Genomic DNA, 26221 nt, shown 5'->3' with positions numbered 1-26221 from the left:
TGTACATGCTTTATTTTTAGAAATAACTCAAGCAGAGGCTAAAAGCACATGCAAATATTAAGTTTTGTCTGCTGGCACCATAAAAATGGAAAGAAAAAAAAAACCCTCACCAATACTGACAAGTTATTAGGCAGCTATGGACGCCTCAATTACTCTGGTGCCTTCAAAAGGCGGCAATTTTTGCTGCAATTAATTGCATGTTAGAACGAGTTTTGCACACAAATATGCCAGAATCCCAGCAATACACATTTCCAGCAGTACACCTCCCAGCGGTACACCGCCCAGAAGTACACCTTACCTGGGTCTGGGGCGGTGTATGTGTGGAGCAGGGGCACCTTACTGTGCGGGGACCAGAGCCGCACTGTTCCATCACCCGAACAAGACAGGAGCTGCAGTTTGGTCGCATGCATGGACAGGCCCCACACAGCATCTGTGTGTCCCCACAAGGTCCCCGACAGGACACCAGGCTCTGCAGACAACAGGACACGATCTTAGTAAGCAGGATGCCAGGGTTGTGAGTTCGTGCCTCACCAGGGGAACCTAAGCACTAATTTACTCTTATCTTTATATGCGGCTACTAATTATATGCATATCTGGTTGATGTGCATAATTACAAATGTATATATATTGTTTATGTATAATTTTTCTGTATGTATAATTGTGTATTATCATTATGTATATATGTCGCCCAATTGTAACCCCACCCCTTATGTAATACCCCCCTTGAGGAGGCCCTTAAGGAAATAAAAAATGAAGTGAAGAAGGGCTGAAACTGCTGCCAAAAGGCACTACTATACATTGTATGGACAGCATCTACGACCAAAGTCAAACGTAGTTTTCATTCATGAGCCACTGCACCAGTGTGCTAGCACTGCCATGACTGTAAACAGTAAATGTTTTATTCACGTCCCTGCAAAAATAGGCGAATGCAATTACACAATGCCCCTCCATACTCTTTTTCAGACTTCCTCCTTCGTATCATCTTAAAACAGATCCTCTGATCATGTCTTAACAAGGTATATCATGTTTTCTCACGTATAACACACACAGAAAATGCATAAAATTTGGAGCTAAAGCTGGGGTGCAGGTTATACGTAAATTTCAGAGTGCAAAGTAATTCACAGCAATGTTTCGCGGAAACGCAATAAAGGTGGTGGGGGACATGATGGCCGATAATGACGGCAGGCAAGAAGATGGAAATAACACTGGTGAATAAATTGAGTGAAACTAAAGATTTTGAACTATTTGACCATAGTTAGTAGAAGGTATTTTTATCGAAGTTTCAAATCAACCGCACGGCGTAAGTGACACACACAATTTTTCTACATGTTATCACACTGGGCGAGTTATATACAGCAGCGTGCTACACGCAAGAAAATATGATCAAACAAAAGAAAAGGAGGACTAGGACAAGAAAGGGCAGAAGGAGCTGCAAGGGAAGGAACCCACCGAAGGAATCGTAGGGGTCAATGGTCGAGCTGGGCACATTCCAGCAGCGGATGGTGTGGTCCAAGCCCCCACTGAAGCACTGCTCCCCCGTTGCACCCATCACCAGGCACAAAACGGCGCCCCTGCACACAGAGCACACAAGAGACACGTTGACCACCAACACAGAGGACAACCATGATTTCACAATCTGACTGCTGTACACATAGGTTAAACAGTATGGAGGAACAAGCACTTCATCAAGACGAGAAATCTGTCAGGCTGAATCAGCATGTGTGCACACCATGAGTGCACAGCATGGCGATGCATTTTTCTGTCATAGCACAACAGGATGGCACGTCTGTCATGTCAAGACAACACACTTTGCACACACCCCCATATGACTTACAAGATCATTCAATGCCTCATTTGGCAGCATCTCCCAGAACAGAGTCACTTTGAGTACAAATTGTTGCAAGTACACAAAAAACAATTGCAGAACTGCAGCGTGCCAAAACATGCCAGTGAATATGGTGCAGAATTTCAAATTTATTTATTTATTTATTTATTTATTTATTTATTTATTTATTTATTTCATAATACTGTCAGCCCTTTTTCTGAGGGCTCTTACAGGAAGGGTACAACCAAATACAAACCAACCAATATACATCTATGTCAGGTGGTAGCGCAATCAATCAATACATGTGTAACACTTCATAAAATTGGCAAGCACTGCCCGCATTTACAGCAATGCCTGGCTACGCATTACAAGGCTTAAACAGCTTGGAGAAAGAAAACAAAGTAACTCAAACCAAGGAAACATGCAGGCTTATCTGGCAGATCCATCACTCAAATACATGTCCAACAATTTCAAAAGTTCTGGGAAAACGCTTTAAACAAAAGCTTTAGCGTAGCGAGACATTTTTAGATGGAATTTCCGAGGGGGCATCGCAACTGGTTGACGCATGTCCCCACCCAGTGGACTTCTTATGTCCATGAGAGCTCTCAAGCAATAAATTAATTTCAGGTCCCTGTCCCTCTTCAAAATTGCCTAGTAAGAAGTAGCAGCATACTTTGTTCCAATATAACAAGTGACACAAACTCCTGTTCCTGTGAAGAAATTCCAGAAAAAACTCTGAAGCCTGTTGCAAGCATAAAACACAAATGCATGAAGGGATGGGCTGCAGAGAGAAAGCCCAAGACATGCTCTCCGAAACAAAAGGAAAGTCCACTCACGAATGCGCCCTGAATGTGTAGACCGGTTCCACATCTAGCGCTGCCGTCCTGCGAGTGGAGAGAGAAAAAAAAAACAATGTGGAGATGTGTTCGCGCTTACGAAAGACAACCTAAGAAGCCACTAGGGATAAAAAAAACTAAGGCTGCACCTACATTCATGCAAATATGCTCACGTGCTTCTCGCAGCCAATGGCGATGCGCTATGACAGAGCGAGCTGAAAACGTTGGATGGGAAGCTCAATCAAGGTGCACATGTACTTGAAGTGAACACAGCGTATGTACACCAACAGTTGAACATTGTGCACTACCTATTACAATCAAATGTCAGAATAAAGGGCACAAGTATAACAAATTATCAGTTATGAAGAAGTAAATGAATAGTCTGGTCACAGACACAGTGTTGTGAATGTCTGTATGCTCAGATATAATGAGGTAACATGAGATGAGACTTTGTTAAAGGGAAATTTGGGGGTATGGTGAATTGACAAGTATAGCTGAACCCCTTTCAGAAGAGACGTGCACTGGGGAGCAATTCTTGTCTTCTGTATAATTCTTGATTCTTATAAGCAGGGAACCACGTATCCATTATCTGATCGACCCTTATTTTAGTGTGCACACACTGGCCTTACTAATACCCATACGTCTAATACTCGTACAATACGTCCGTTACATCAGTGTCTCAAGGGGGTTGGACTGTACTACTTTTACATTGGTCAGAAAACACAAAGCATCCCACTTGCATAGTTCATGCTGTGTCCAAGGACACACATATGCGCACGCATAAACTCGCACGTGCTCGAACACGCACGTCTAAGCAGAATAGTGAAATTGTGTACTGTCAACGTTTTTCAACACTTGTTGACACGGGGAGAACTGTTCTGGTGTGAAACACTGGTCAAAGACATGCCGAGTGCGAGCATGCAATTCCAAGTGGGCCAGTGTCATAAACTTGGCAATAAGTTTAATAAACATTTCGTGTTTTAATCTCTGTGACAGATTAACTTTTCAGAGTCTCCAAGACCTTGGGGAGAATCTGCTAAGAGACAAGACTAGCTTAAGTTCATCGCCTTTGACAGAATTTATCAAAACAGACCCTGTATGTGCATTCATTCGTCACCGATCCCAAAGGTATTGCCGTACACAACTGCCGTACACAACTGCGAGGAAGCCTTCGGCTTCCTCGCAGTTGTGTACGGCAATACCTTTGGGATCGGTGACCTCCCAGTTGATTTTTTTTAGTCAAATTCAATGACAGTCGAGCCCACATATAACGGCCCCACTTAAAACAAACTTTCGCTTAAAACGAACAATATCCGCGTGACCGTGAAAATATGCATTGGTTCAATGGCACAAAATCGCACTTACGACGAACGTCTCTGAGCGCCGCTGATCGGTTACAGTGAACGAAGTCAGCGGTCCACCGACTTCCCGGGAAACTTTAATTTCGACCACGGATCAGGCATCGGGGAGGTGCCCATACATTCTTATTGTTAAACGCCGACCCTGCCTCCGCGCCCCTCTAGTGGCCGCTCTCCCAGGCAGCTTTGCGTTATGCACCCCTCCGTTCTTTGTCCCCCTGCAACGCTGAGCACCCCGCATCGACAGACGAGGCCCGTGTTTTCACACTGCCACCGATCTTTGGAAGACCGGTCGGCCATCTACCCTGTTTTTGATCGCTGATACTGTCGTTGCCGTCGCCGGCCTGGAGTGACCACACCATTTGCCAACATTGTTGGCCACCAACTGTACGCAATAGTCTGCGTCTAGTGCACGCGCGTACGCTACCCTACCTACTCTGATAATTTGAGATTCGTTTCGTGTTTAGGACTTGTTCTCACTCACTTCGCACTCGACAGCATGCATTCCGTGCACATGCGGAAGCGCGAAAACGGCTGTCAATTTGCGCGGAAAGAATCGCGAAATATCGAAGTATTGAATATTATCAACAACAGTGCCCTACTTACTAAGAAATTAAGGTAAATGCAGAAGAACACAAGCGCCGCAGTAGGACATCTTCAAAATGATCCCGATGACATCAGACGGACCACCTACAATTAATCACTAGTAATCGATATACAGTCGCCGACCGATTTTTCGGACCTGGCAGGGACCGAAAAAAAGTACGAAAAATCGAACAGTCCGAAAAATTCGTTTTCGCCAAAAATCTGAAGTTTATTGCATCAGGCAGGTTTAAAAAAGTCCTTGATGCTGCCTTGCCTCAAACTACGCTTGGAGGCAATTTGGTTTGCCCGTATTTGCGCCAAGGTGACATCGTCGCCGTAAACGCTCGACAAAATTGTCACCGCGTTGGCGATCTCCGCCGACATCTAGCTGCGAACGTCCACTCTCTATTAGCTTGATTATGGCAGCTTTCTTCTCCATCGTCAGGGTAGTATACTTCCCACGCTTCTTCACACCACCTGGCTCCCGCGATGGCACAGATAGCGGAGCCATGGCACCGAGAACACAAAATTTGATGCCGTAGATAGCCGCTGCGAAGCACACAACGTCTCGACGCTATGCGACACAACACGTGCAGAATGGCGACTGAAAAAAGCTGCAACAACAATAAAAGAATCCTTCTTTCGCCTCCTCCCCGTGCGATGTGATGACGATAGTGCTGACCGAAGACGAAAAAACGGCATCCATCACCGCGTCTTTTAAAAAGCAAACACGGCCTCCGAAACTTAAAATATGGCGTGCGCATTCCAATCTCGGAGGCAGGAAAGGCATCTGAAGACCAAGCTTAGCCAAGCCGACGAAAAATCCAACATGGCGGCGTTTACAATGGCTTGGGGCGTGGCACAAAACGAGCTATTTAGTCCGAAAAATCGAACTTTCAGGGGCAAATTCGCCCGAAAAATCGGTCGAAACAATGCATTAGCTCTATGGAATCCCTGACGGTGCATTTATGAAGTCCGGAATATTCAACAAGTCCGAATTTTTGGAGTCCGGAAAATCGGTCGGCGACTGTAACTGCACTAAATAAAGAACCTTCAGTGCTTCAAGAGACACAATAAAATGCTGCTTGTTGGTTTCTGTTCAATTCATGGGAAAAAGAAGCGCCGCACGTTACTATGGCGAACAACATGAGTGGTTCGAAAATTCAATTTTCCCGTGGTGACACGGGACAGGTGGTGCCATTTAGCGGGGCGCAGTTGAAACAAAAGCGTCTGCAAATGCGAAGCCAATGGCGGGAAATTGATCAATGGCCGTTGTTGCTCCTGTGGCTCCCACTGCTTTTGGTATGCTGCTACTAGCGCGGTAAAGTCGGGCAACGTTGTGTATGACAACAGTGACGCGAGTGTTCGGTCAGTCCGTTTCTTGAGGCCGGTAATTTGAAGTGCGCTAAACCGAAGCGAAGCACTAAACGTGATTTTATTTCAAAATAGGCTCTTCCTCGGCACAAAAGTAACACTACTAGGTTTTTGGACCGCAATTACAACAATCAATGTCAACTTAATAGTTGACTTTAGTGTCCCTTTCATGATCAAAGGTGAATAAAAAAAAATTCCAACGCACAGCAGTACACACTGCAACAGTCTTTACTACTACTCACTTCTTGGCGGGCACTGTCTTCTGCAAGTTCCAAAGTTTCAACGTGTGGTCCTCCGATGCCGTAATGAGCACTGAATCGACAGGATGGAATGCCAACGCACGTACGCCGTCAAAGTGGCTGCAGCAACACACAGGACGAAGCAAGGTTAGAAGGGAAGGAGAATGCAATTTGAGAGACTGTCATATGGAAGATACAAAAGCTCTCTGAGCACTACAAAGAATGGCGCTTTTATCTGAAAGCACAGCTCTAGCTCTTGCAGATACAAAAAGAAAAACACAAGCACAGCGGCCACGCCGCTACCCCTTATACTGTTTTCTCATACTGCCAGTCTTCCGAAAAGTGGACACCGCTTCCTGAAACTCGTTTAACTCTCGATCAGTCTTAATACAACTTGTGCACAGTGCATGTATATTCGCGAGCAGATTTCAATCACACAATTATTTTTCTACTGCGTTGCGCAGGTGTTTTTTTTTTTTTTATGTAACGTGATGCACCCCGGGGTCGAAGTGTTTACACTAAAATGAGAGTTGTGAAGTAAATCGGCATATCTAAATAACAACCTCTGGAATTTAACGTCCCGAAACCACAACACGATTATGAGGGACGCCGTTCCGGAGGGCTGTGGAAATTTCGACCATCTGGTGTCGTTGAATGTGCGCGAACATTGTACAGTACACTGGAGCATGTGTACAGGGACAAGACCAGAATCCGATGAATCCATCAATTACAACAACGCTTTGGTCATACAGACTGCTCGCTCTGTTTTACCATTGCAGCCAATTGCCTTGGTATAAAATAAACATAAATGGCATGACAACATGAAGAATTAAACGGGAAAAAATACCGCCCTCTTAGGCATCACTTTCCGTTTGTACCACTGGTAATCAAGCATTCAAAGTTCAATGATTATTCTTAACACGTAGCATCAAGTCTCAGCCTTGAATAAGATGAATTTCAGTGGGGAACACACAGTATTGTTCAAGTGAGTATGCAGTCTCCCTTATTTATTCATTTCCATTCCTGTTTTCTAACCAACCTATTGTAGTCGCTAAAAATGTTGAATTACCAGCAGTCCAAAAGAGCACTATTGAAGGAAATGATGCATTTGCAACGCAGCCCCTTATTAGGCTGATTTGGCACTGCAGACATCTTTCAACAAAGAATAAATTGGGATGCCCACCTATTGCAAATAAAATATTCTTGTCCTTGCTTTAACTGACGAATCATCAAAAAAAAAGGAGGCACTGACAATAGATCATGATACACGCAATTGCTAGCAAAAAAAAAAAAAGAGAAAATGCAACTGACCTTCTGAGAGTGTACTTGGCATTCCACGTTTTCCTGAACGACTCTTTCGTGGCTGAAATCTGCAAATAAAGAAACTTGAAAAACTGTTGCGGGGATCCCACTTTCACTAGTGCTATTCATTGAAGAAAAGAAAGAAAAAAATATAATTTATTTCACATATATTACACTCTAAAGTCAGATAAACATTACTCTCTTCTCTCAGCAAATGACGCCACAATGTGAAAATCGCTCGTGACAGCCATTGCATCAGCCATTGGCTGATTTGAGCATGGGGCGCTCGGTCGCTACTAGGGCCGCTAGGGTGGCCGCGACATGTGCGCAAGTACATGCGCTATCGCACTGGAAAGCTGCATATTAAAAAAAAAACTGCTCAAGGTCACAACACGCACGTGACACATTTTCTTTCCCTACTCCATCCCTCCCGCCTTTCCTTCAAGCACTTTCGTCGGGAAGAGAAGAGAGAATGCAATTGCAGCATGCAGCAAATCTTTGCAACTCCGCTCATACTGGACAGATTCTAAAAATTTTTGCGGCGGTTCATTTATAAAACAATAACCTTCTTTAGTGAATCCATTCCATGGCAACTTGAAAAACTGTTGCAGAGTCCCTTAAATGAACATATTATCCTCAAATCGTTTGATCATCTTTTAAGCTTAAAAGCTTGTTTTGCGGGCTTATAACTCTAGCTGTAATGAATAATGCTAAGTATTTTACAGGTTATCACTTCCATCCTAATGAAAGTCAATCCTGCTACTTCTCAGTTATTTCGACTTCCTTTGAATGGAAAAAAAAGAATAAAAAACTGTTGCATAGAGGCCTAGTTAATAAAATATTGTGCGGGTTAGGTCATAATAAATATACCCATTTTTTTATACATCATATATTCTATCTGAATTCGATTCGAAATTATTCAACCAAAATCACTATTCCCTTCGAATTCGCTTGGAACCTAAAATTCACTATTTGCACGAACTAATAAATGTTATCGCAACGTGCGGGTCAATGTTCAGTTCAATATCCGAATCAGGATTTATCAGGAACGAAGCAAGAACTACACAAGTCCAAACGGTGCAAAGGACAACGTCGAGTTTCCACAGTCGACATGTTGGCAATATGGATGTCACTTGTGCCTTTGTAGCAGCCGCTGCTTTCAGTTGCTTTGATGCGAAAAGCTAGAAAAACTGTAGCCTCCGAGACGTGCATTTTAAAACAGAAAACACTCAAAATATGTCAAAATATGTCACGAGTGTCCACATCTCAAAGGCAGTGCTTTTTAGGCACGTGTGCCATTGTACGTTAGAAAACAAGGAAGGAAATGCGAACATTGCAACGTGATCGCAGAGTCACTTCGCATTCTCATTTTGGTGTCCTTGGCAATGGATCTTCTTGAAAAACACTATGCCCACGCGCAACGGCATAATACTGCTTCTTCCTGACTTGTGCACGCAAAGGGATCATAATTTATTAAAAGATGGCTGAAAACGCATCAATATTTGTTAGGAAAAATGCACTTTTTGGGCTTCGGCGCAGCGCAGCTTTCGATATAGTGAATGTCCCGCTGTGCGGGGGTTCGGTGTGCGGGTGCACCGGTCCCATACTTTTGCATGGGAAATTCAAGGGAATTTTTATTTAACCGATATTTCGATATATCCGAGTTTGATATATCCGGCATCGACTGTATATTCACTTAAACGAACAAGTTAAATATATGTGGCCCACTCACATCGTAACTGGACTCTGCCTCGTTGTTGACTGTCAGGCCTGCCAGCTCCCCCAGGCCCAGTGTTGCATCGATGGCGTCCTCGTCCACACCCGGTGCCCCCATTAGTGGCCTCCGTGGACCTGCAGGGCACGAGAACAAACAACAGCTTAGAGGCTTTTTAAAAGGCATTCCGCTGCACTCATCATCAAATGGGCATTACATATACCTAAAGGATTATTAGATAAGTTTCGCATAATATTCTACACAGCCTTCATGGGGCTAATGATACAGTCAACCAATGGTAGTTTTCAGAGGAAAAGACAAGAAAAGGGTCAATTGTGCCTGTACTTTACACCACGGCTCGCAGGTGCGACAGTGTTGCCTATTTGGCCACTAGTGCGTTTGTTCATATTCGATTGAAAAGTACTCAAGTGCTCGACCAAGTACCCTAAAATTTTACCAGCTTGTTCGCAAAACCACAGGCATTAAACCACATAACACAGATCATGATAAAAAATCAGATGTCATGGCTCCTCAAAACAGCACCTGAGCAAACAACAAAGCATAGTTTTGTCATGGCTGTCACCATGTGGTACAACATGGATACTGCCTCAAAGATGGGAGGCCCATCTTTTCTTGCATGGAAAGGGATGACTAAACAAAAATTTCAAGGCTCGTATTAGCCCAGTGTGATAATTTACACTATGTTATTAGGACAATGCCGCAAACACCATTAGATGCTGTTAGAGGCAGAAATGTAATCACTTCTAATCACTGAACTGTCAACAAAAACTGATGAAATTAGAGGCACCCTTGCTCAAGCCTTCCTTGAGCACTTTAACAGCTCAGCTGTTGAAATAGCTTACGACTGCAGAACGCAGCCATGGACATCCTTTAAGGGGAGACACGGGTATGGGAGGACGAAAATTTTCCGGAAAACCAACTTTTGAAGTATTTCTTTTCATAATCATTAAGGTCTAAGGAAGCTGTTCCTAAAATATTATAGCCCTGTAATGCGTATTTGTCGAGTTATTGGGTCACAAAGTCAGTTTGATGACCATTTTCGCTTCCGAAACCACCTCAAAAACGGTCGAATTCAACGCCGCAGCGCGCGAGAACCGCACCAAGTAGCGCGGCCATTTTGGTCTCATTTTAAAGACGCATTTTTCTATTATCTGTTCTTAGCAGAAGAACGTTTTTCGTCTAGCAACAACGCAGCTATCGCGCATAAAGAAAAACTGAATACTCGCACATCATTGGTGCGTTTTTGTCACGTGGGGCAGTTCCCGGTTACCTATTGGACGCGAAGGGATTCGTCTGCTAGACAGCGGCGTGCAAGCCGCCATTTCGCGTAGAGGCCTAACAACGGCCATGCATTCGGTGCAATGGCAGGCGGTCATCGGAAGTTCCGGAGTGCTCATGCGTTCGGAAAAAGATGAAAACGGCGTTTGAGAGCCCGCACCTTATCACCAGCGAGACCTTCTGCCGCTGAGAACTCGGAAGAAGCAGGCTGTGCCAGCGCTATCACCGCCGCGGCACCCGTGATCGCGGACGCGATAGCAGAGTCCCAAGATCACACGAGAGCTGTGCGCGTCGACACTCCCCTGGTTTCCGTCGCTGAAAAAGTGGCCATCGAGTGTCGTGCGAGCGATGTTCTGCAAGATCTTTCATCCAAGTCTGCCACAAAACGCAAGCGGTCTTTTTTTTCGAGACTCGGATGGAGCCGCAACACCTGATACGCCGTTCACCGTCGTTAGCTTAGAGTTGGTCAACGAACTTCTTCAGTGTATGAAGTGCGGTGTGTGTGGTGGGCCTGGCAGAATCTCCAAGGAAGACCGCGAATATGGCATAGCCGCGAAACTAGTTCTCACATGTGACGAGTGTGGTAAACTGAGGACCGTATGGAGATCACCGAAAGCAGGGGGGGACACAGCGCACGGCCCCTTCGAAATTATCGTGCTCGCGGTTCGCGCTGCAATGAGCACAGGAAACGGGCAAACTACGCTCAACGATATTTTTTCCGCCCTAAATATTTCACGGAGAGGCCTGCACACCAAGACATACCAGGATTATGTGAAATCGAAAATGAACCCTGCTGCGCAGAAGGATGCCACGCGCGTTATTGACGACTGCGCGAGCACCGTGAAGACGATGTATTCCGAACTCAACTATGGAAATCCTCGAAATATCGCCGTTTCCTTTGATGGGACTAGGCTTACCAGGGGCCACTCATCCCATATTTGTGTAGGGACCATGATTGAACTATTCACGGGTTATGTGCTCGACTTCGTCGTCCAAACGAACTTTTGTTTGGGCTGCCAGCTAGGGCCGAAGGAGGACAACCCAAGGTATACCGAGTGGCTAGCTGATCACACTTGCCAAAAGAATACCTCCAGTAAGCCAGGACAAATGGAGGTGGAAGCAGCACAAATTTTATTTGGCCGCTCATTGGAGAGACATGGGCTCCGCTACACAACCATGTTGTGTGATGGAGACAGCCGGCCCTTCAACAGTCTGCAGGAGGCACAGGTATATGGCTTCTAGCCAATAGAAAAAGAGGACTGTGTCAACCATGTGCATAAGCGCATGGGCACAGCACTTCGAAACCTCCTGCAAAAACAAAGAGCCGAAGAAAAGCTAAGCCTTGGCGGCAAGGGCAAACTGACAGGCGAGCTGGTCACAAAGCTCACGTCATAATATGGATGGGCTTTACAAAGCAACCAAGGAAGCATTGAGGCCATGAATGATGCTGTCTGGGCAACCTTTTATCACGTAGCATCTACTGATGCAAGCCCTCAGCACTCTCACTGCCCAACTGGTGAAGAGTCATGGTGCAAGTACAACAAGGCTGTTGCCAAGCAGGAGACTCCTCCGAATCATCGCTACAACCTGCCGGAGTATGTGGTTGATGCCTTGTGGCCTATTTATTACACGCGCCTCTCTGACAAGAAATTGCTGGAGCGTTGTCAGCGAGGCAAAACACAGAACCCAAACGAGAGCCTGCACTCCGTCATCTGGTCGCTCGTGTCCAAAAACAAACACTCATCGCTTTTCACCATTGAAGCTGCTGTGGCCGAAGCTGTCGCAAGGTTCAACGCTGGCAAAGGGAAAGCAGATGCCGCCATATTGAAGGAGCTGCACCTGCAGCAGAGCGTTGTGGCCGCTGAAAGATGCTCAGAAAAGGACAGGCGCCGACTAGTGGCATCGGAGAAGAAGCATGAGCATGCTGAAAACTTCAAGCATGCCATGAAAAGAAAGCGCACCAAGGAGAATGATGATTACATTCTTGGTGGCTTCTAACATGGTTAATACACCGATTCACACCTTTTCTTGTTAAATATAAGTGCTCAGCATGTTCAAAAACTTCTTTTCTCGTTTTCTCAAAACAACATTTTTCATCACACCCTAAGCCATTGCCCACAGTATCTTTTGATGTAGCAGTCGGATTTTTATAATTCTTGCAGCATTTGAAAGCTTATGAATTGATTAGTGCACGAAAACCAAAAAAAATGTAATATTTTTATTTACAATAGTGATTTAATTAGCAACAAACTTAAGCAACAGTTTCTGATTTCTAATGAGTATACTCGTTAAGGCCATAACTCTGGTACCACTGAAGCTAAAAATAAAATGACGGTTTTGTTGCACTCCCTGGCCTTCATGGAATGCTGTCATATCAAATTTGTAGCAATATTTTATGAGGAAGATGTCAAAAGGCTGGGCAGAATGCAAGTTTATGTAACAGTCAATATTTAAAAATCTAAAAGTGATAGCAAAAAACTAATTGCATATTTGTTTTCAGCTGTGAAAAATACATATTGTATCAAAATTTCAGCTGGAAATACTGAAAATTAAAAAAAAAAATTTTTTTCAGACCAGTGTCTCCCCTTAAGTACTCATGCAGTGAACTTGACACTGCTTCTCCCAGAAACTGTAGCTGGAGACTTTCGTTAGTGCGTCGCAAATAGTTCTCCATAGATTGGAATTTTTAGCATGTTGTCAACACACGCAAAAAATAAAATTACACATCGAAGTAACAAAGCAAGAAGTTTATGGTCTGTTATTAATCAAAGAAAGTGTATGGCGTGTTTAAAATAGAAAAGCGAGCAAATTGTTGCACTGCTCAAGAAGTTGCCCAAGTGCCCAACTTAACGCACACCTAGGCACCCAAATGACCCAAAGTCAGTGTTCATGTGTCGAAACACTTGCAATCAATATCTCACCAGAAGCTTCGAACCACAGTCACAGTGGCACAATTTGTGTGCAAGTTACTCCCAACTGCATATGTTGATGTCGCGGAACTGTCAGCTTTACGAATGACACGTACTACACTTTTCTTCCCCATTTCATATAATGCACTAAGAAAAATTGGGTCTCACACAGCATTATTATCTTCCACATTGTATATAATGCACTGTCTTGAGGAGAGATGCTCCTTGAAAAACCTTTTTTACAAATATTTGTGACAGCTCAATGAAACTTTCACTGTTTATAGAGTTTGATCTCCTCTTTTCAAATATGCTTTCACTTTTTTGATAGCTCATTTAGTTATTTTTATAGATCATGCGTTTGTAAAAAACAATGCTTTTTTGCGCAAGCTTAGGCAACAATAGTAAGCACAAGAAAGCTCTAAAAAATAGCAAATGTTCTTAATGAATTGAAATTTAATAAAGCAAAGAAACATCGTGTAACACATGTGTGCTGGCCTAGAAAAAATTCTAGTGCCGTGTTTCAGTTTTACCATACTCAAAGAACAAGCTTTTGAAACTATCTAGCTGTTCATGCTTTGTAGACCTCTAAAATTTGCTTATTTGAACTTAGGACATGTTAAACATTAATCATGCCAAGTTTTGTTGCAATCCGACTTCATAAAGCGTACATATTTTAGTGCTACAACTATAAAAATGCTGAAAAATGAGGAGCTGAGAAAAACAGGTTTGAAAGTTAAAAAACATGTTTAATTCTATATCTGCAACCGATCTGCACAAAATTCACAGAGAATGTCACCAAGGCTCTCTGGAAAGAGTTCACAGTTTTAAAAGAATCCAGCACCATACGTTGGACCCTCATAGTCCCTGCGAGCTGCCTCCTCTAAGTGGGATTTTTTTGCGGTACTGTAACGATGGACATTTGCTTTGGCTGTGACCTTTGCCATCATGCTAAAAATGCGCCTCTTGTTGGTGTCCTTGCTTAGAGAAAGCAATTCCTCAGACGGGAGAACTCCAAGTTCTTGAAGCACCTCCTCAAACACAGAGTGCCCACGGCTGAACCAAAGAACAGCGATTGCTGTCGTTGTTTCAACCACGGTTCTTGTCCCAAATTTTGTTTTTGGGCACGAGAGCCATATTTTGGTGTTGATCGATTCAGCTGCGTTTTGTGCCTGTCCTTTCATGCAACGCTGAAGCAGCTTTTCTTCTGTCAGTCTTTTGTGGACTGGCAGCATTGCCTTGCCTTGGGAAGGAGTCAGGATGGGAGTGTGGGGTGGTGCTGGTTCACCCAGTGTTTGTGCTCGCTAGTGCTTGCACTAAGACACATCACCGTCTGGGCAAAAATAGTGACTCCCGGCACTATCCCTTGAGCAAGAGTAAGTAGGATGCCCAGACAGCACAATACATGTTGCAAACACTGCCTCGGTTACTTGTGATTGCCACGTGAAAATAGCCTTGCAGCTTGTGAATTGTTGCGTCCTTCAGCTTCTGCCCTCTTGGCGTCTTCAATTTTTGGAGAGCTGTTCCAAGTTTTGGCGACATGATTCGTGCAGTCCTCCTCTTAACACAGGAACACCTTCACATACAGATTCAGTTCTGACACAGCAGGATATGCTTTGCTGTCCCCATCAGAAAGAAACATGAACTGCAAAAGTGTGGTGCAGGAATCCAATCTTTTCCATGTTTTTGCCATGTTCCGTCCAACATGACTACATCTGACGATTCGCCATCGTCGGCAGTCAGCTGTCTTGCTTGTGTGATGTTTTCAGCGGCGACTTTCATGGCGGCTGTGTGCACTTTTTTAGCAATGGCCGTGAAGGTCTTATGATGCACTGGTTTTGTAACGCCAAGGATCACGCAAAACCGCACAAGCTAATCACATCCGATGCCGATTGCACGCACTGCGACCACTGACTTCACATTCACGGCGAAACTATCCCGTGCGCTGCCGCTGACATATGTATCCTCTCTTTCACTGCATGGCGCAGACACGCGGTTCGGCATGTACGTTGATGAAACGACAGTTGTAGCACATGCGTCATTTCAGCAATGAAGTTCTAAAAACAATGCCAGTCCTTTTCGTCTATATGCCGATTCTCGAACAGACAGCTCACACCGCCAGCAGTTAGGGCATACTGCACCGCTGACGAGGTTCCGCATCAAGTCAATCTCGCAAATAAATGTGCTACCGCTGTCACGTTGACGCTCGCTTTTGTCGTTGAACATCTTAATTTCTCTTTCGGAAGCACTGACGAAGTCATTGACGCTATGGATGAAGGTAGGATAATCCAAATCAGGTGCTTCGTCGTTGCCGGGGCTAGGCCTAGCAGCAGACGAACCTCTCCGCTTGCCTTTGGTGCGCCTTCCCTTGAACACTGGTGCTCAACTTACGTGAACAACAGTCACGTTTTTCGTCGGCATGCATCGGCCCCATGGCGGAGAAAAAGCAACTCAGGCGGTTGTTTTTGCCGTCTCGTCTCTGTAAAAACAAGAAAACGAAGAAAGAGCGCTCGGATGCGCGTCCGAATGCTCGCAACCAATGGCGGTGCTCGAATCGTGTAACGTGACTTAAAAGACAGACTTGCCACGTTGGAATGCAGTGGGGAAAGAATTTTTTGTTGTTGTTGTATTTTAAGCGAGGATGCCACACTGCCGAAGTGGGCTTTTGGAAGGGAGGGTTAGGCCTACATACCCGCGAAATTTCAAGAGCCGGCGATGCCACAGAACGGAGTGCCGCGTGCGTGCAATCGGGTAATTTTCGCACTTTTGCGAGCTACCGCGAGTGCTTTATTGGTATTTTTCGATAACTTCTAGTTGATTCTCAACTTTTATTTTTTAACATATTAAGAATAAGGCTTGAAGGAATACAAAACGCAACAAAATACAAAATTGACTTTCTCAAAAATTGAAGCTTTGACCCACATCTCCCCTTGAAGAAATTGCATCTCGCACAGCATTATTCACAACACCATTTCTTCCAACTGGAAGAACTTCAATAAGCCACTGTTAAAAAGTTTTCATATACCACTCCCACCAGAGGAGGCTGTTGGGGAGAATGAAGGAAAAATATGGGCGGGAGTGTCACGCGGCAACCTTGAAGCCTAGTCATCGAAAATTCAAGGGAGAAACTGGCCTTCGTCATGTGATAAGCAAGCGCTACCATTTCTCGCATCGCTTTGGCTATGTCTGTTGTAGCAAGAGAATTTCCTGTGAATACACTAGAGGAAACTCTCACACTAGTGTCTACGAGAGCTGCAAGGCACAGCGCTTCGGCCAGCATGGGAATGATACACGGATTTGTCTGATCATTCTTTTGGCTTCGTTTGGCTTCGCATGGCTTGGAGCCACTTCGTCACGAGACGACGATCAGCAGTTGCACATAATCACATCAACTTTTTAGCCTCACCAATTCAAATCGCGTCACAAAGTTCACAACCGTCGTTCTTTTGTTCGAAACAAAACCAAAACACGGCAATAAACAAAGCCATAAGTGCATTCGAAGCTCGCAAGCGCGAAAACTGGGCAAACTTGTGCACTACCCATCATTCCCATGGTGGCTAAATGATTGCAGCGCCAGAGTTCCCTCTACTCAATTTGGGGAAATAATTTGGCAGTGGCGTCCCAATTCCAACCAACAAACACCGCAACACTGGTCAGGGCTGCATCAAAGGAAGCTGGCTTGCTCCCTCCTAGATATTTTTTTTTTCTTTCCTCCATGCTGTTGAAGACCCAGCGAGACCTACCGGCGTTGTCGGCCTCTTCCAAAAAGGCGCTGTAACTGGCGATGCGCGCAGCGATGGGCTGCCGACCCCCCAACTGTCCGTTCACGACAATGTCGCCCGACGCCGCCATACCGAAGGTCGTGGACGAAGGGGAGGTGGAGGACAGGTTCTGGGAGGCCGAGGAGGACGGCACCGCAGGAGGCGGGGCCGAGGGGGCCGAAAAAGCCGGGATGCGAGGCAGCGGGTTCGTCACAAAGGCAAAGGGGGGGTTGCCCCCCTGCCCGCCCTCGTTGGAAGAAGCGGCGGCCGTGCCGGGTGTCGACAGCGAAGCCAGCATCGCTTGCAAGGCAGACCGCTTGGGTCCTAGGGTGGCAGTGGCAAGGAGGGAAAGGAGTGCAAGGAGGAGAAAGAAAAAAACATGCAAGAAGCACAAGGTCATGCAGGCTGTCTTCTCTCCCACCAAAAATGGGCACACCCAAAAGAAGAGAGAAGCATTCAAACTATACCATGCAGTGCACACTAAACAATAAAATGCCTTCTGTGATAAGTCGCACATGTCGTGAAAAGTACATGCAACATTCGGCTGCAACAGAGCAAGCAATTGAGATGTGTGGCCTTGTATGCCAGCCAGAACAAGCTTTGCAAGAGTGTTGTCCCCTGCTACAAGCAGAGCGGGCCTAGCAGACAAACAAGAACCATCTCAATTGCACCTCCCTAGTGTGGCAGAATGTTTTTCCTCTGGATCTAACAGTCTAAAAAAATAAAAGTAGATAACATGAATAAAGAAAGTTCCAAAATAGCCACATTGCTGTACCAAAAAGGCAATGCCAACAAGGCTATGCAGCGATCTCCTGATAAGTGCTATGTGGGCCCATCTAGGTGTACTCAACATCAAGCATGCAGGGCAATCACTCCTTGCAGCTGGCAAAATGCAAGTGCTATTTAACAGGCATGGCAAGCGCAGGTATCCCTTAAGCACTACTACAGTCACCTACACATTATTATAGTGAGCAAGCCACACTTCATAAACCAGTAACTACAGCAAGAGATTTGTCGGAAAACCAAAGCCACTTCACACATGACACGAAAACCGCTGAGCATCCAACTGACCACCACTTCCATCGCAATGACACTGCTTGGAAGGTGCGCCACCATCCCCATGCTAAAAAACTTTTTTTTACATTGGGTTCCACGAATGTGCCATGGCAGCTAAACATTACCATAACCTACATCCCCAGCGGCTTTGGTTTTTTTTACAATGCCTCATGAGATGCGATAGCTGCATGCACCTAGAGCAAATGTGCACGTGTTCATTGTATTTCTAAAACCATATGCAACTCTGATAGTGCAGAAACAAGAGGCTACAACACTAGTGACTGAAATTGGTGCAGTAGATAAGCAATTAATTGGTGCATCAGAGCAACAAAACGTGCAGCAGTGTAAATCTAGTGCACACTAGATCAAGGTTCCACAGCAGCAGCTTATTTAACGCTGACAGGTTGATGTGGCCGACAAAATTAGGCTTGTGCGAATAATGAAATTTAGGTTCGAAGTGAATAGCGATTTTCATTCAATAATTTCGAATCGAATTCAAATGGTATATATGACAAATAAGGAAAAATGGGCATATTTATCAAGACCTAACTAACCTGCCCAATATCTTTTTAAAATTGAAATAATGTCTCTATGCAAATGCCTTCTCTTTTTTCGTTCAAAGGAAGTAGAAAGTACTTTGAGTAGTAGCAGGATTTGACTTTCGGTAGGAATGAAGTGACAACTTGTAAAATACATAAGATTTTAAAATTTATTATAAATAGAACACGCAAACCCTCACACAACTTGAATAAAAAAATGATGAATTAATTTAAGGGTGATATGCCCATTTATAGGTGATATGCCCTGCAAAACTTTTTCAAGTAGCCATGGAAGAGACTCACTAAAGAAATGGTATGAAAATTTTTAGAATCCGTCCAGTACGAGCAGAGTTGCAAAGATTTGTAGCATGTTGCAATTGCATTCTCTCCTCTCGTCCCGAAAAAAGCGCTGGAAACTAAACAAGGAGGAATGACGCGGGGAAAGAAAATATGTCACGTGCGCCTTGTGACCTTGAGCATTTTTCTTTGTTCTCCGGATACAGGGCTTTTCAATGTGCGATTGCGCACGTACACGTGGACAAGTGGCGGCCTCCCACGGCGGCCCCAGTTAACGACCAAGCGTGCCATGCTCAAATCAGGCTATAGCCGATACAACAGCTGCAATAAGTGATTTTTGAGCATGTGGCGTTATTTTCTGGGAGAAGAGAGCAATCTTTAGCAGACTGAGAACTTATGGTGAATTGCAGGCCACGTGCTGCACGATGTTTGGCTCACGTGTTCTTGGTAGCGATCATCATCAATGGCCACCAATAGGCAGCGTTTTCTGACCATGCTCAAAAAGTGTTGTAGGGCCTTTTTAATTGTGTAGTAAGGCTTCACGGCAAGGCGCATTTCCCCTGGGTTGATGCTTTCACGGCTTAGCACACCTACACTGCAGTGAAACCACTTTTACAAGCACTTACATGCGGATTAATTTACACCTATTCATTCATTGCGAATACTTTGAAATTTTCAATAATATAAATTTGAATTGAAGCAAATTCGAATACTCTACTATTCATTCAAACATTCTGAGCATTCGAATATTCGCACAAGCCTACACAAAATTAACTTCAATACTACACAATTATTTGTATTTCAGCTATTTCTAGCTTATGCGGTGTGCTGCATTATTTCCCCCATATGCTCATATACTCTGGGCAACCACAAACAATGCCAAGGCAAGTTTCTGTGCCAGCTTTCACTTCAAATTCATAATATATCAGCCTTCCACAACTAGGCAAAAACATTACAAAATGTAAAAGGAAGAATGCCAATACTAAATCAATCTGAAACGAATGCATTCTCGTCTGCGACTGTCCATACATGGACAGCATCTATTTGGGCAATCATAAAAACACTACCTCATCGTGTGCTTTACTGCAAAAAGAGCACGGCAGCAGATGCAACAGAAACATGGTGGAAACTTGATCACCTTGGCGTAGTTTGGGTATCGTTTTGCAATATGAGAGTGCATCGGTGCATACATTCAAGCATTGCAGATTCTGTTATCCAGAGGCATAGCAGCCCAGTAAGCGCAAGAGGCCACAGTACATACATGCAAAGCAACATTCCTGTGATGCGATGAGGGAGGACAGGCGAGGTTGAAGAGAGAAGAACGAAGGAAGTGCACATAGACGAAGCGGAACAAACATTTTCGGAAGGAGCTCCTCACTTCAGAAATCCAACCTCGACACTTAAGAATGTTTGGATTTTGAGTGCAAATCGCATTTTAAGGCCTTTTGATGAAACCTTGGTGCCAACAACAAACTCTACTGCGACATTAACCTTGGTATGGGCCCTCTCAGGCTCTCCGATGACAATGCAAAAAATGAATAGCAAGGTGGAGTGGCATTTGCAAAAGCTGATGCACAGAAAGTATGGACACTTACTGTTAGCATCACAACGAACCACTATGATTGGCCCATACAGTGCAGTACACCCATCTTGTATAAATTGGTGAAAATTTTACTGATGCCGGTAGAGGAAATCTTGGAACAAAAGAAGATCAAAGTTGAGGACAAAAGACAAAGAAGAAGGAGTCCTAGAAAATCCTAGAAGAAGCTGACGCAATTACAGTAGACAAGGCCGCAGACAATGGCAACTAGCAGCCGACAAATCAAAGCCAACACCATGGAATTTGAAGGAAAGAGAGGTACGAGATGGACATCGGGAAGCGAGAGACGATAAGAGGACTTAGACCGAGTGTTACGGAAAGGACTGCCAACGGCGACACGTGGCGGAGGCCCAGGGGAGTTGAGCCGACTTACTCTGGGATGAGATGGGTGCGCTCGTGCCCTTGCGACCTCGGCGCTCTCGCCGGTACTCCTCGACCAGCTGGTTAATGAGCTGTGGATCGGCACCCCACCGCTGCGCCATTTCTTCCTCATCCTCCTCGTCGTCGTCCACAGCACAACCGTCTGGAGGCACCCCTCCCATCAGGGCCACAGCACAAAAACACGCACACAAAGCAACGCACCAGCGCATGATGTCGGGCGGCTGGTCTAGGATAATTTTTTTTTCCAATACAGACAGCAGTCATCCTAACCTGTTTTAAACTGCTGTCGCAATTTGATTACATCTCACATCTTCACTTTTGGATCCAGGCGGAATGGCCATGACAGTTAATTTTTCATGCGTGGTAATCTGACAAAACTGCACCAGTGCATCATAACTTTCTACTCAGACATGCATTTCCCAAGATTTTTCTACCAATGCCAAATGACCTCAGGTAAAGCATTCCAGGTGCATTTTATAGCTGTACGTAAAGCTCGGAGCTGCCTTTTAAGCTTTCAACATATTATAGGCAGTATTAGAACACCCCCAATGTCCAATATCACGATTTCATAAGCCCCACGACAAAGTAATAGATTAGACTTGTCCAGTCCAGAGGGTGCCCCTTCTTGAGTATTCACGGGGCAGTGGACTCACTAGGCTAACATTCCTCAAAGGTCGACACAGGCAAAAAAGTTTATTACTAACCCCAAAGTATGATTTTTTCTAGTCGGTCCTACACTATCTAACCTGTGAAGATATGGCCCATTCCCTCAAATTTTGCATTTGTTCCCAAGTTGCATACCTCCATATCTTACAGCCACTAGAATTTGCCGATAAAGTAACTGAGACATGTTCATTTTTCTAAAAATGTGCCAAGCAATACCGAGCATCAACGAAAAGCTTAGTTCAGGTCCATCGAAGCTACACTGGCCCATCTAATATAGCTCTGCACAAAGTTATATTAATGCCACAGGTGTAAACAGTTTGCACTTAATGCTTTCGCCATCACTTTCATCATCCGTTTCTTCATTGCCCGGCCTGCTACAATATCAGGCAGAAGTCTCTAAAAAAGTGACACAAGTGCATTTAGGTGATGCTTGCATATGGCTGATCTTTCGCTACAGGCCCTGCCTGTGCGTCGCATATGTTTTACTACACTGAAATCCTCACTGAATATGTTGGTACTGCCCAGCGACTTCATTATGTAACACTTTTCTATATGCAAAGTTAAACTAAACCCTGCGCTAAACAGTGCAGGTACCAATGACCCCAACAAACTATGCCCCCAGTACATAGCCCAGCAATAACCAAGTGACACGTTATGAAGCATGTACTGACCCGAATCCACTAATGACGTGTAGCATACATTTGGAGTGGTTGACAACAACATTACACGGAAATGTCACAATTACAATGCAACATAATATAGTTTGGTCCACTGGTAAATAATATGCCCCTATTGTGAAGCACTATCAATCCAAAACTGCCTCACACAGCCCACAATACAGAAAACACAACAAAAATCCACTCGTGTTCACTTCATGATCCTCAATAGATACTACACGACTGTGCTCAATCCACAAAGTAAATCTGTTCCCGTTACAAAACTAATGGATGTACACACACTCCTGCTCAGCCTTACCATTTGCAGTAGTGCATAGAACTTAATACACTTCAAAACACCTCAATACAACGAACCCAGATCTAATAAAATCAGTTATAACGAAGTAAAGGAAGAATAGTCTTGCTATATTGTGTTAGAAATAAATCTTCATAACGAATTTTCAGATATAACGAAGTCATTTTTGTGTAAGATGCAACTTTGTTATAGATAGGTCTGAGTGTACGCATAAAAACATACTAAAGGATTGTGACAAAGGATACTCGTCAGCACTAGAGAAAGAGTCGAAAATTTACAAAGTTGCTACTCAATTCTTCAAACAAATACGGTGATCCCCATGATCCTAACACTTACCGACACGGCAGACAAACTGCACTCAATCACAATGACTGTACGAGCGCAGCAGCGGAAAAGATATTGAGGATCAAGTAAGGCATCAAGCCATCTCACCCCACTCGGAACCATCGCCCTGATTGCGGCCACCTTCCCGGCCTTCCGTGGAGTCGGGCCCCAGGAAGTCAAATTCCGTTAGCACGTTTTCCGTGTCCGCTTCCCCTAGCTCGTCCCCAGATCCTAGAACCTGGGCAGAGAGAGACGAGAGATGTTTCAGCTACAATCGTATCGTTTAAGGAATAAACTCTATAAATAAATCTCTTCTTAAGGATGAAACTCAACAGCGAGACCGCGATTCTTCTAGACATTCTGAACACCTCTCATCTGCACTATCACTGTCAACTAGCAAAACGCTAAGAAAAAGCAACACAGCGATACCACAGTTCGCCAACTCATCTTCTGATCAACCCCTACTCTGATGCAGGCACACTGGTGTCCCTCTCACCTAGCTGTCTGCTGTATCAGTGCATCGCTTCAAGGGTTAAACTGTATAGCTGAAGGGTTAAGAGTTCGTTCATTTCACCAGAATGCAACCAGGACGCACCTTTGATTTTATTCGCCTGTTGTCCATCCGCTCCTCCGCCTCGTCGTCCGCAGACACCGCATCTTCCATCTCGTCACTGCACGACATCGGGGGCAACAAGAGCGCCATCAAAGGCTTCCCTCAAGCGCACATGTTTGCACACATGCAGACAGGTCCATAATTCAATGGGAACCAACTGGCCTGCAAAAAAGTTTCACTGCCCAGACTTCACTGAAAGGTCGAATGCAGTAAAACGGGCTGCTTGCTTCTTCAACCTATGTTGCGAATCTGCAAGCACAGAAGCTGCAGCTGGTGCTGGCAATATATGTATCATTTTAATCGCGGGAGGCAAAATTAATGAATGCCTTGAGCTCAGAAGGAGTTGCAAGAAAAACTGCAGACCAGTATTTCAACTTGCAACCGTCGTCACTTGTCTCAGACACGTGTGAAGAAAGATACTTTAGGGCATTCGCTCCCTTCAGAAATCAAGTGACTGAATAGTTCTTTTTCATGCATATCCCCACACATGCCACGTTGATTGATGTCCCCTCTTGCCTGGACATGCACAGAAAAGTATTTGTGCTTACTTTCCTTTCCACCACTGCGTTTGTTCAGTTGTTACTCGGACTTTGTGGTGTCATAACTTCTCGTTCGTGTATGTGTTTGCATGCCCACCGTCTAATAACATGAACTAACTTGGCCTTCTGTCATCCTGACCTGGTGCACAACTGTAGCGAAGAACACTATGCTGTGCGCACAGCCATAATTTTTAATGGTAGAGAAGCCTCGAGCCAATAATTAGTCGCCAGATTCTAAAGAACCTAAAGCCTGCCGAGCTATAAAACTTAACGATTGTGAGACTACACTCTTGCACTTTTCAGTTTTCGACTTCTGCATAAAGACAACCATGCCATGGAATCCCTAAGAGCTTCATAAATTGCTACATACAGGAACATGGCTAAGCATCAAAGTGAATTTCTCCCAGAACTTCACACCGACTATACAGCAGCTTTGCAGCCAGAGGGGGGAGAGTGTCCGTGTCCAAACCAATGAAGCAGATTTTTTGTGACCCCTTTTCGCACAGCATTGAGCTATAAAAAGGCCTGAAAGCCCAAGGTGTAACTTGTATCCAGACTACACGTTTCAGCAAGAGTACTCAAAAAGCTCTAAGGGCAGCCTTTCTGTAATGTGAGCTTCTTTCAAAGACTGCTAAGGTTTTGAAGGACTAAAGTGCCCTCTTCAACCTGCTAGCTTCAAAACAAAACACTGCCTCCAGCGATCAGCAAAACTTCTTTATTGCGTGTGGAATGAAATAAAAAAAAGATACATAAAATAGGGCAATGCCAGACAACTACCACAGATTACGACAAGGATGGTGTTGTGGACCAGCTAACAAACCTCGTCGCCAGAGTCTCGTGCATATTTCATTCCTACCATGGTGCTGCTAGGGAAACGTCCGAATGCGCAACATGCAAGTGCATCGTGTCTTTGCAATGCGTGTCTGCTATGGCTGCCAACAAATCGACGCACGACAGCGCCAATTCGAGGCTATGCGACACTTGTTTTCAAGGGTCCACCTATTAAAATATTAAAATAATCAAAATAGAAGAAAAGTAAAAAAAAAACTGCAGTTGACTACACTTGAAGGTCCATACACACACAAAAAAAATGCAGCGTGTCCTTTGGTCTTCAAAAACTTCCACCTCTGGAGATTTCGCCTCTGTCGTATGGTGCAGCCGCCAGCTCACCTAAAATTGTCTTCGTCGTCCTCCATGTCCACGTTTTCTGTGGCCAGAAAGTCGAACGTCGCCAAGACCGAGGCTTCCGTGTCGAGTAGCGCGTTCTCAGCCACATTGACTATCTTCTTGCCTGGTACCCTGGTAAAAAAAAAAGAGAGGAACGGAGTGCAATTATACAAGTGTTTAGACAGAGCACAACCCTTATTTGATCATATGCGGTCACAGAGAAAGCATTTACTGCGAGGCTCAGACCAGCTGGCAATAGTGCCGCACTAAAAAACGAGTCAATGCGTTGTACACTTGTGTACTGTGTCAGTAATTTAATGACAGCCAAGAGATGCACATGAATTCATGAACTAAATGCTTGAATCGCACGTCCTACGTGTTATTCGTACACCACATCCGTGGCAAAACAGTACAAAGAAACGCGCCATCGTGTTGTTTCATGCAGTGACTGCATTGCAAGACTGTGCAAATGTGATGTCATAATGGTAATACAGTGGAAACCGGAAAGGACCAGCAACATGTGCTTCGTTCAACAGGAGTTTCCTTTACTGAGAGATAAAAAAGGGTGCAGGGTTGAAATACAAAACCAATCATATGGGAGGCAACTCATGCAGACAAAATGTTGTTGAATCCCGGTACATTAGACAGTTAAAATACCACAGCGTTAATGGCAGAAATAGGCGAAACCGTGTACAGTTGAACCCCTTATTAATAGACATCATACCTGCCAAACTGGCAAAAGAGAAATTCGTAAAACCCTCGAGCAGAGAAGGGAGGGTACTCTTTTATGGGGAGCGCGGCACTCTGCGACCAAAAATCGGCAAAAAAAAAAAAAATAAGTTTTCGTGGACCTTCTTGCGTTCCCAAC

The 26221-nt window shown here is 44.6% G+C and overlaps 1 protein-coding gene across 3 annotated transcripts in view; it reads right to left on the bottom strand.

The window, feature by feature from the left end:
- LOC142765516 (striatin-3-like) overlaps positions 1-26221 on the bottom strand; it is a 107113-nt gene that overhangs the window by 10537 nt on the left and 70355 nt on the right. Inside the window, exons 6-16 of one of the 3 annotated variants that reach the window (XM_075866625.1) lie at positions 25357-25485; positions 23630-23705; positions 23143-23272; positions 21065-21214; positions 17182-17523; positions 9252-9370; positions 7529-7587; positions 6221-6337; positions 2662-2709; positions 1450-1571; positions 299-469 (exon numbers count right to left, since the gene is read on the bottom strand). In XM_075866625.1, the coding sequence (XP_075722740.1) occupies positions 299-469; positions 1450-1571; positions 2662-2709; positions 6221-6337; positions 7529-7587; positions 9252-9370; positions 17182-17523; positions 21065-21214; positions 23143-23272; positions 23630-23705; positions 25357-25485 (1463 nt within the window). The remainder of the gene's footprint in view (positions 1-298; positions 470-1449; positions 1572-2661; positions 2710-6220; positions 6338-7528; positions 7588-9251; positions 9371-17181; positions 17524-21064; positions 21215-23142; positions 23273-23629; positions 23706-25356; positions 25486-26221) is intronic. The other 2 variants (XM_075866626.1, XM_075866627.1) reach the window with 2 other exon arrangements.

This window comes from Rhipicephalus microplus, chromosome 6 (assembly GCF_043290135.1).
Source record: "Rhipicephalus microplus isolate Deutch F79 chromosome 6, USDA_Rmic, whole genome shotgun sequence".
Taxonomy (NCBI): Eukaryota; Metazoa; Arthropoda; class Arachnida; order Ixodida; family Ixodidae; genus Rhipicephalus; species Rhipicephalus microplus.
This window is presented reverse-complemented; position numbering and strand designations above follow the sequence as displayed.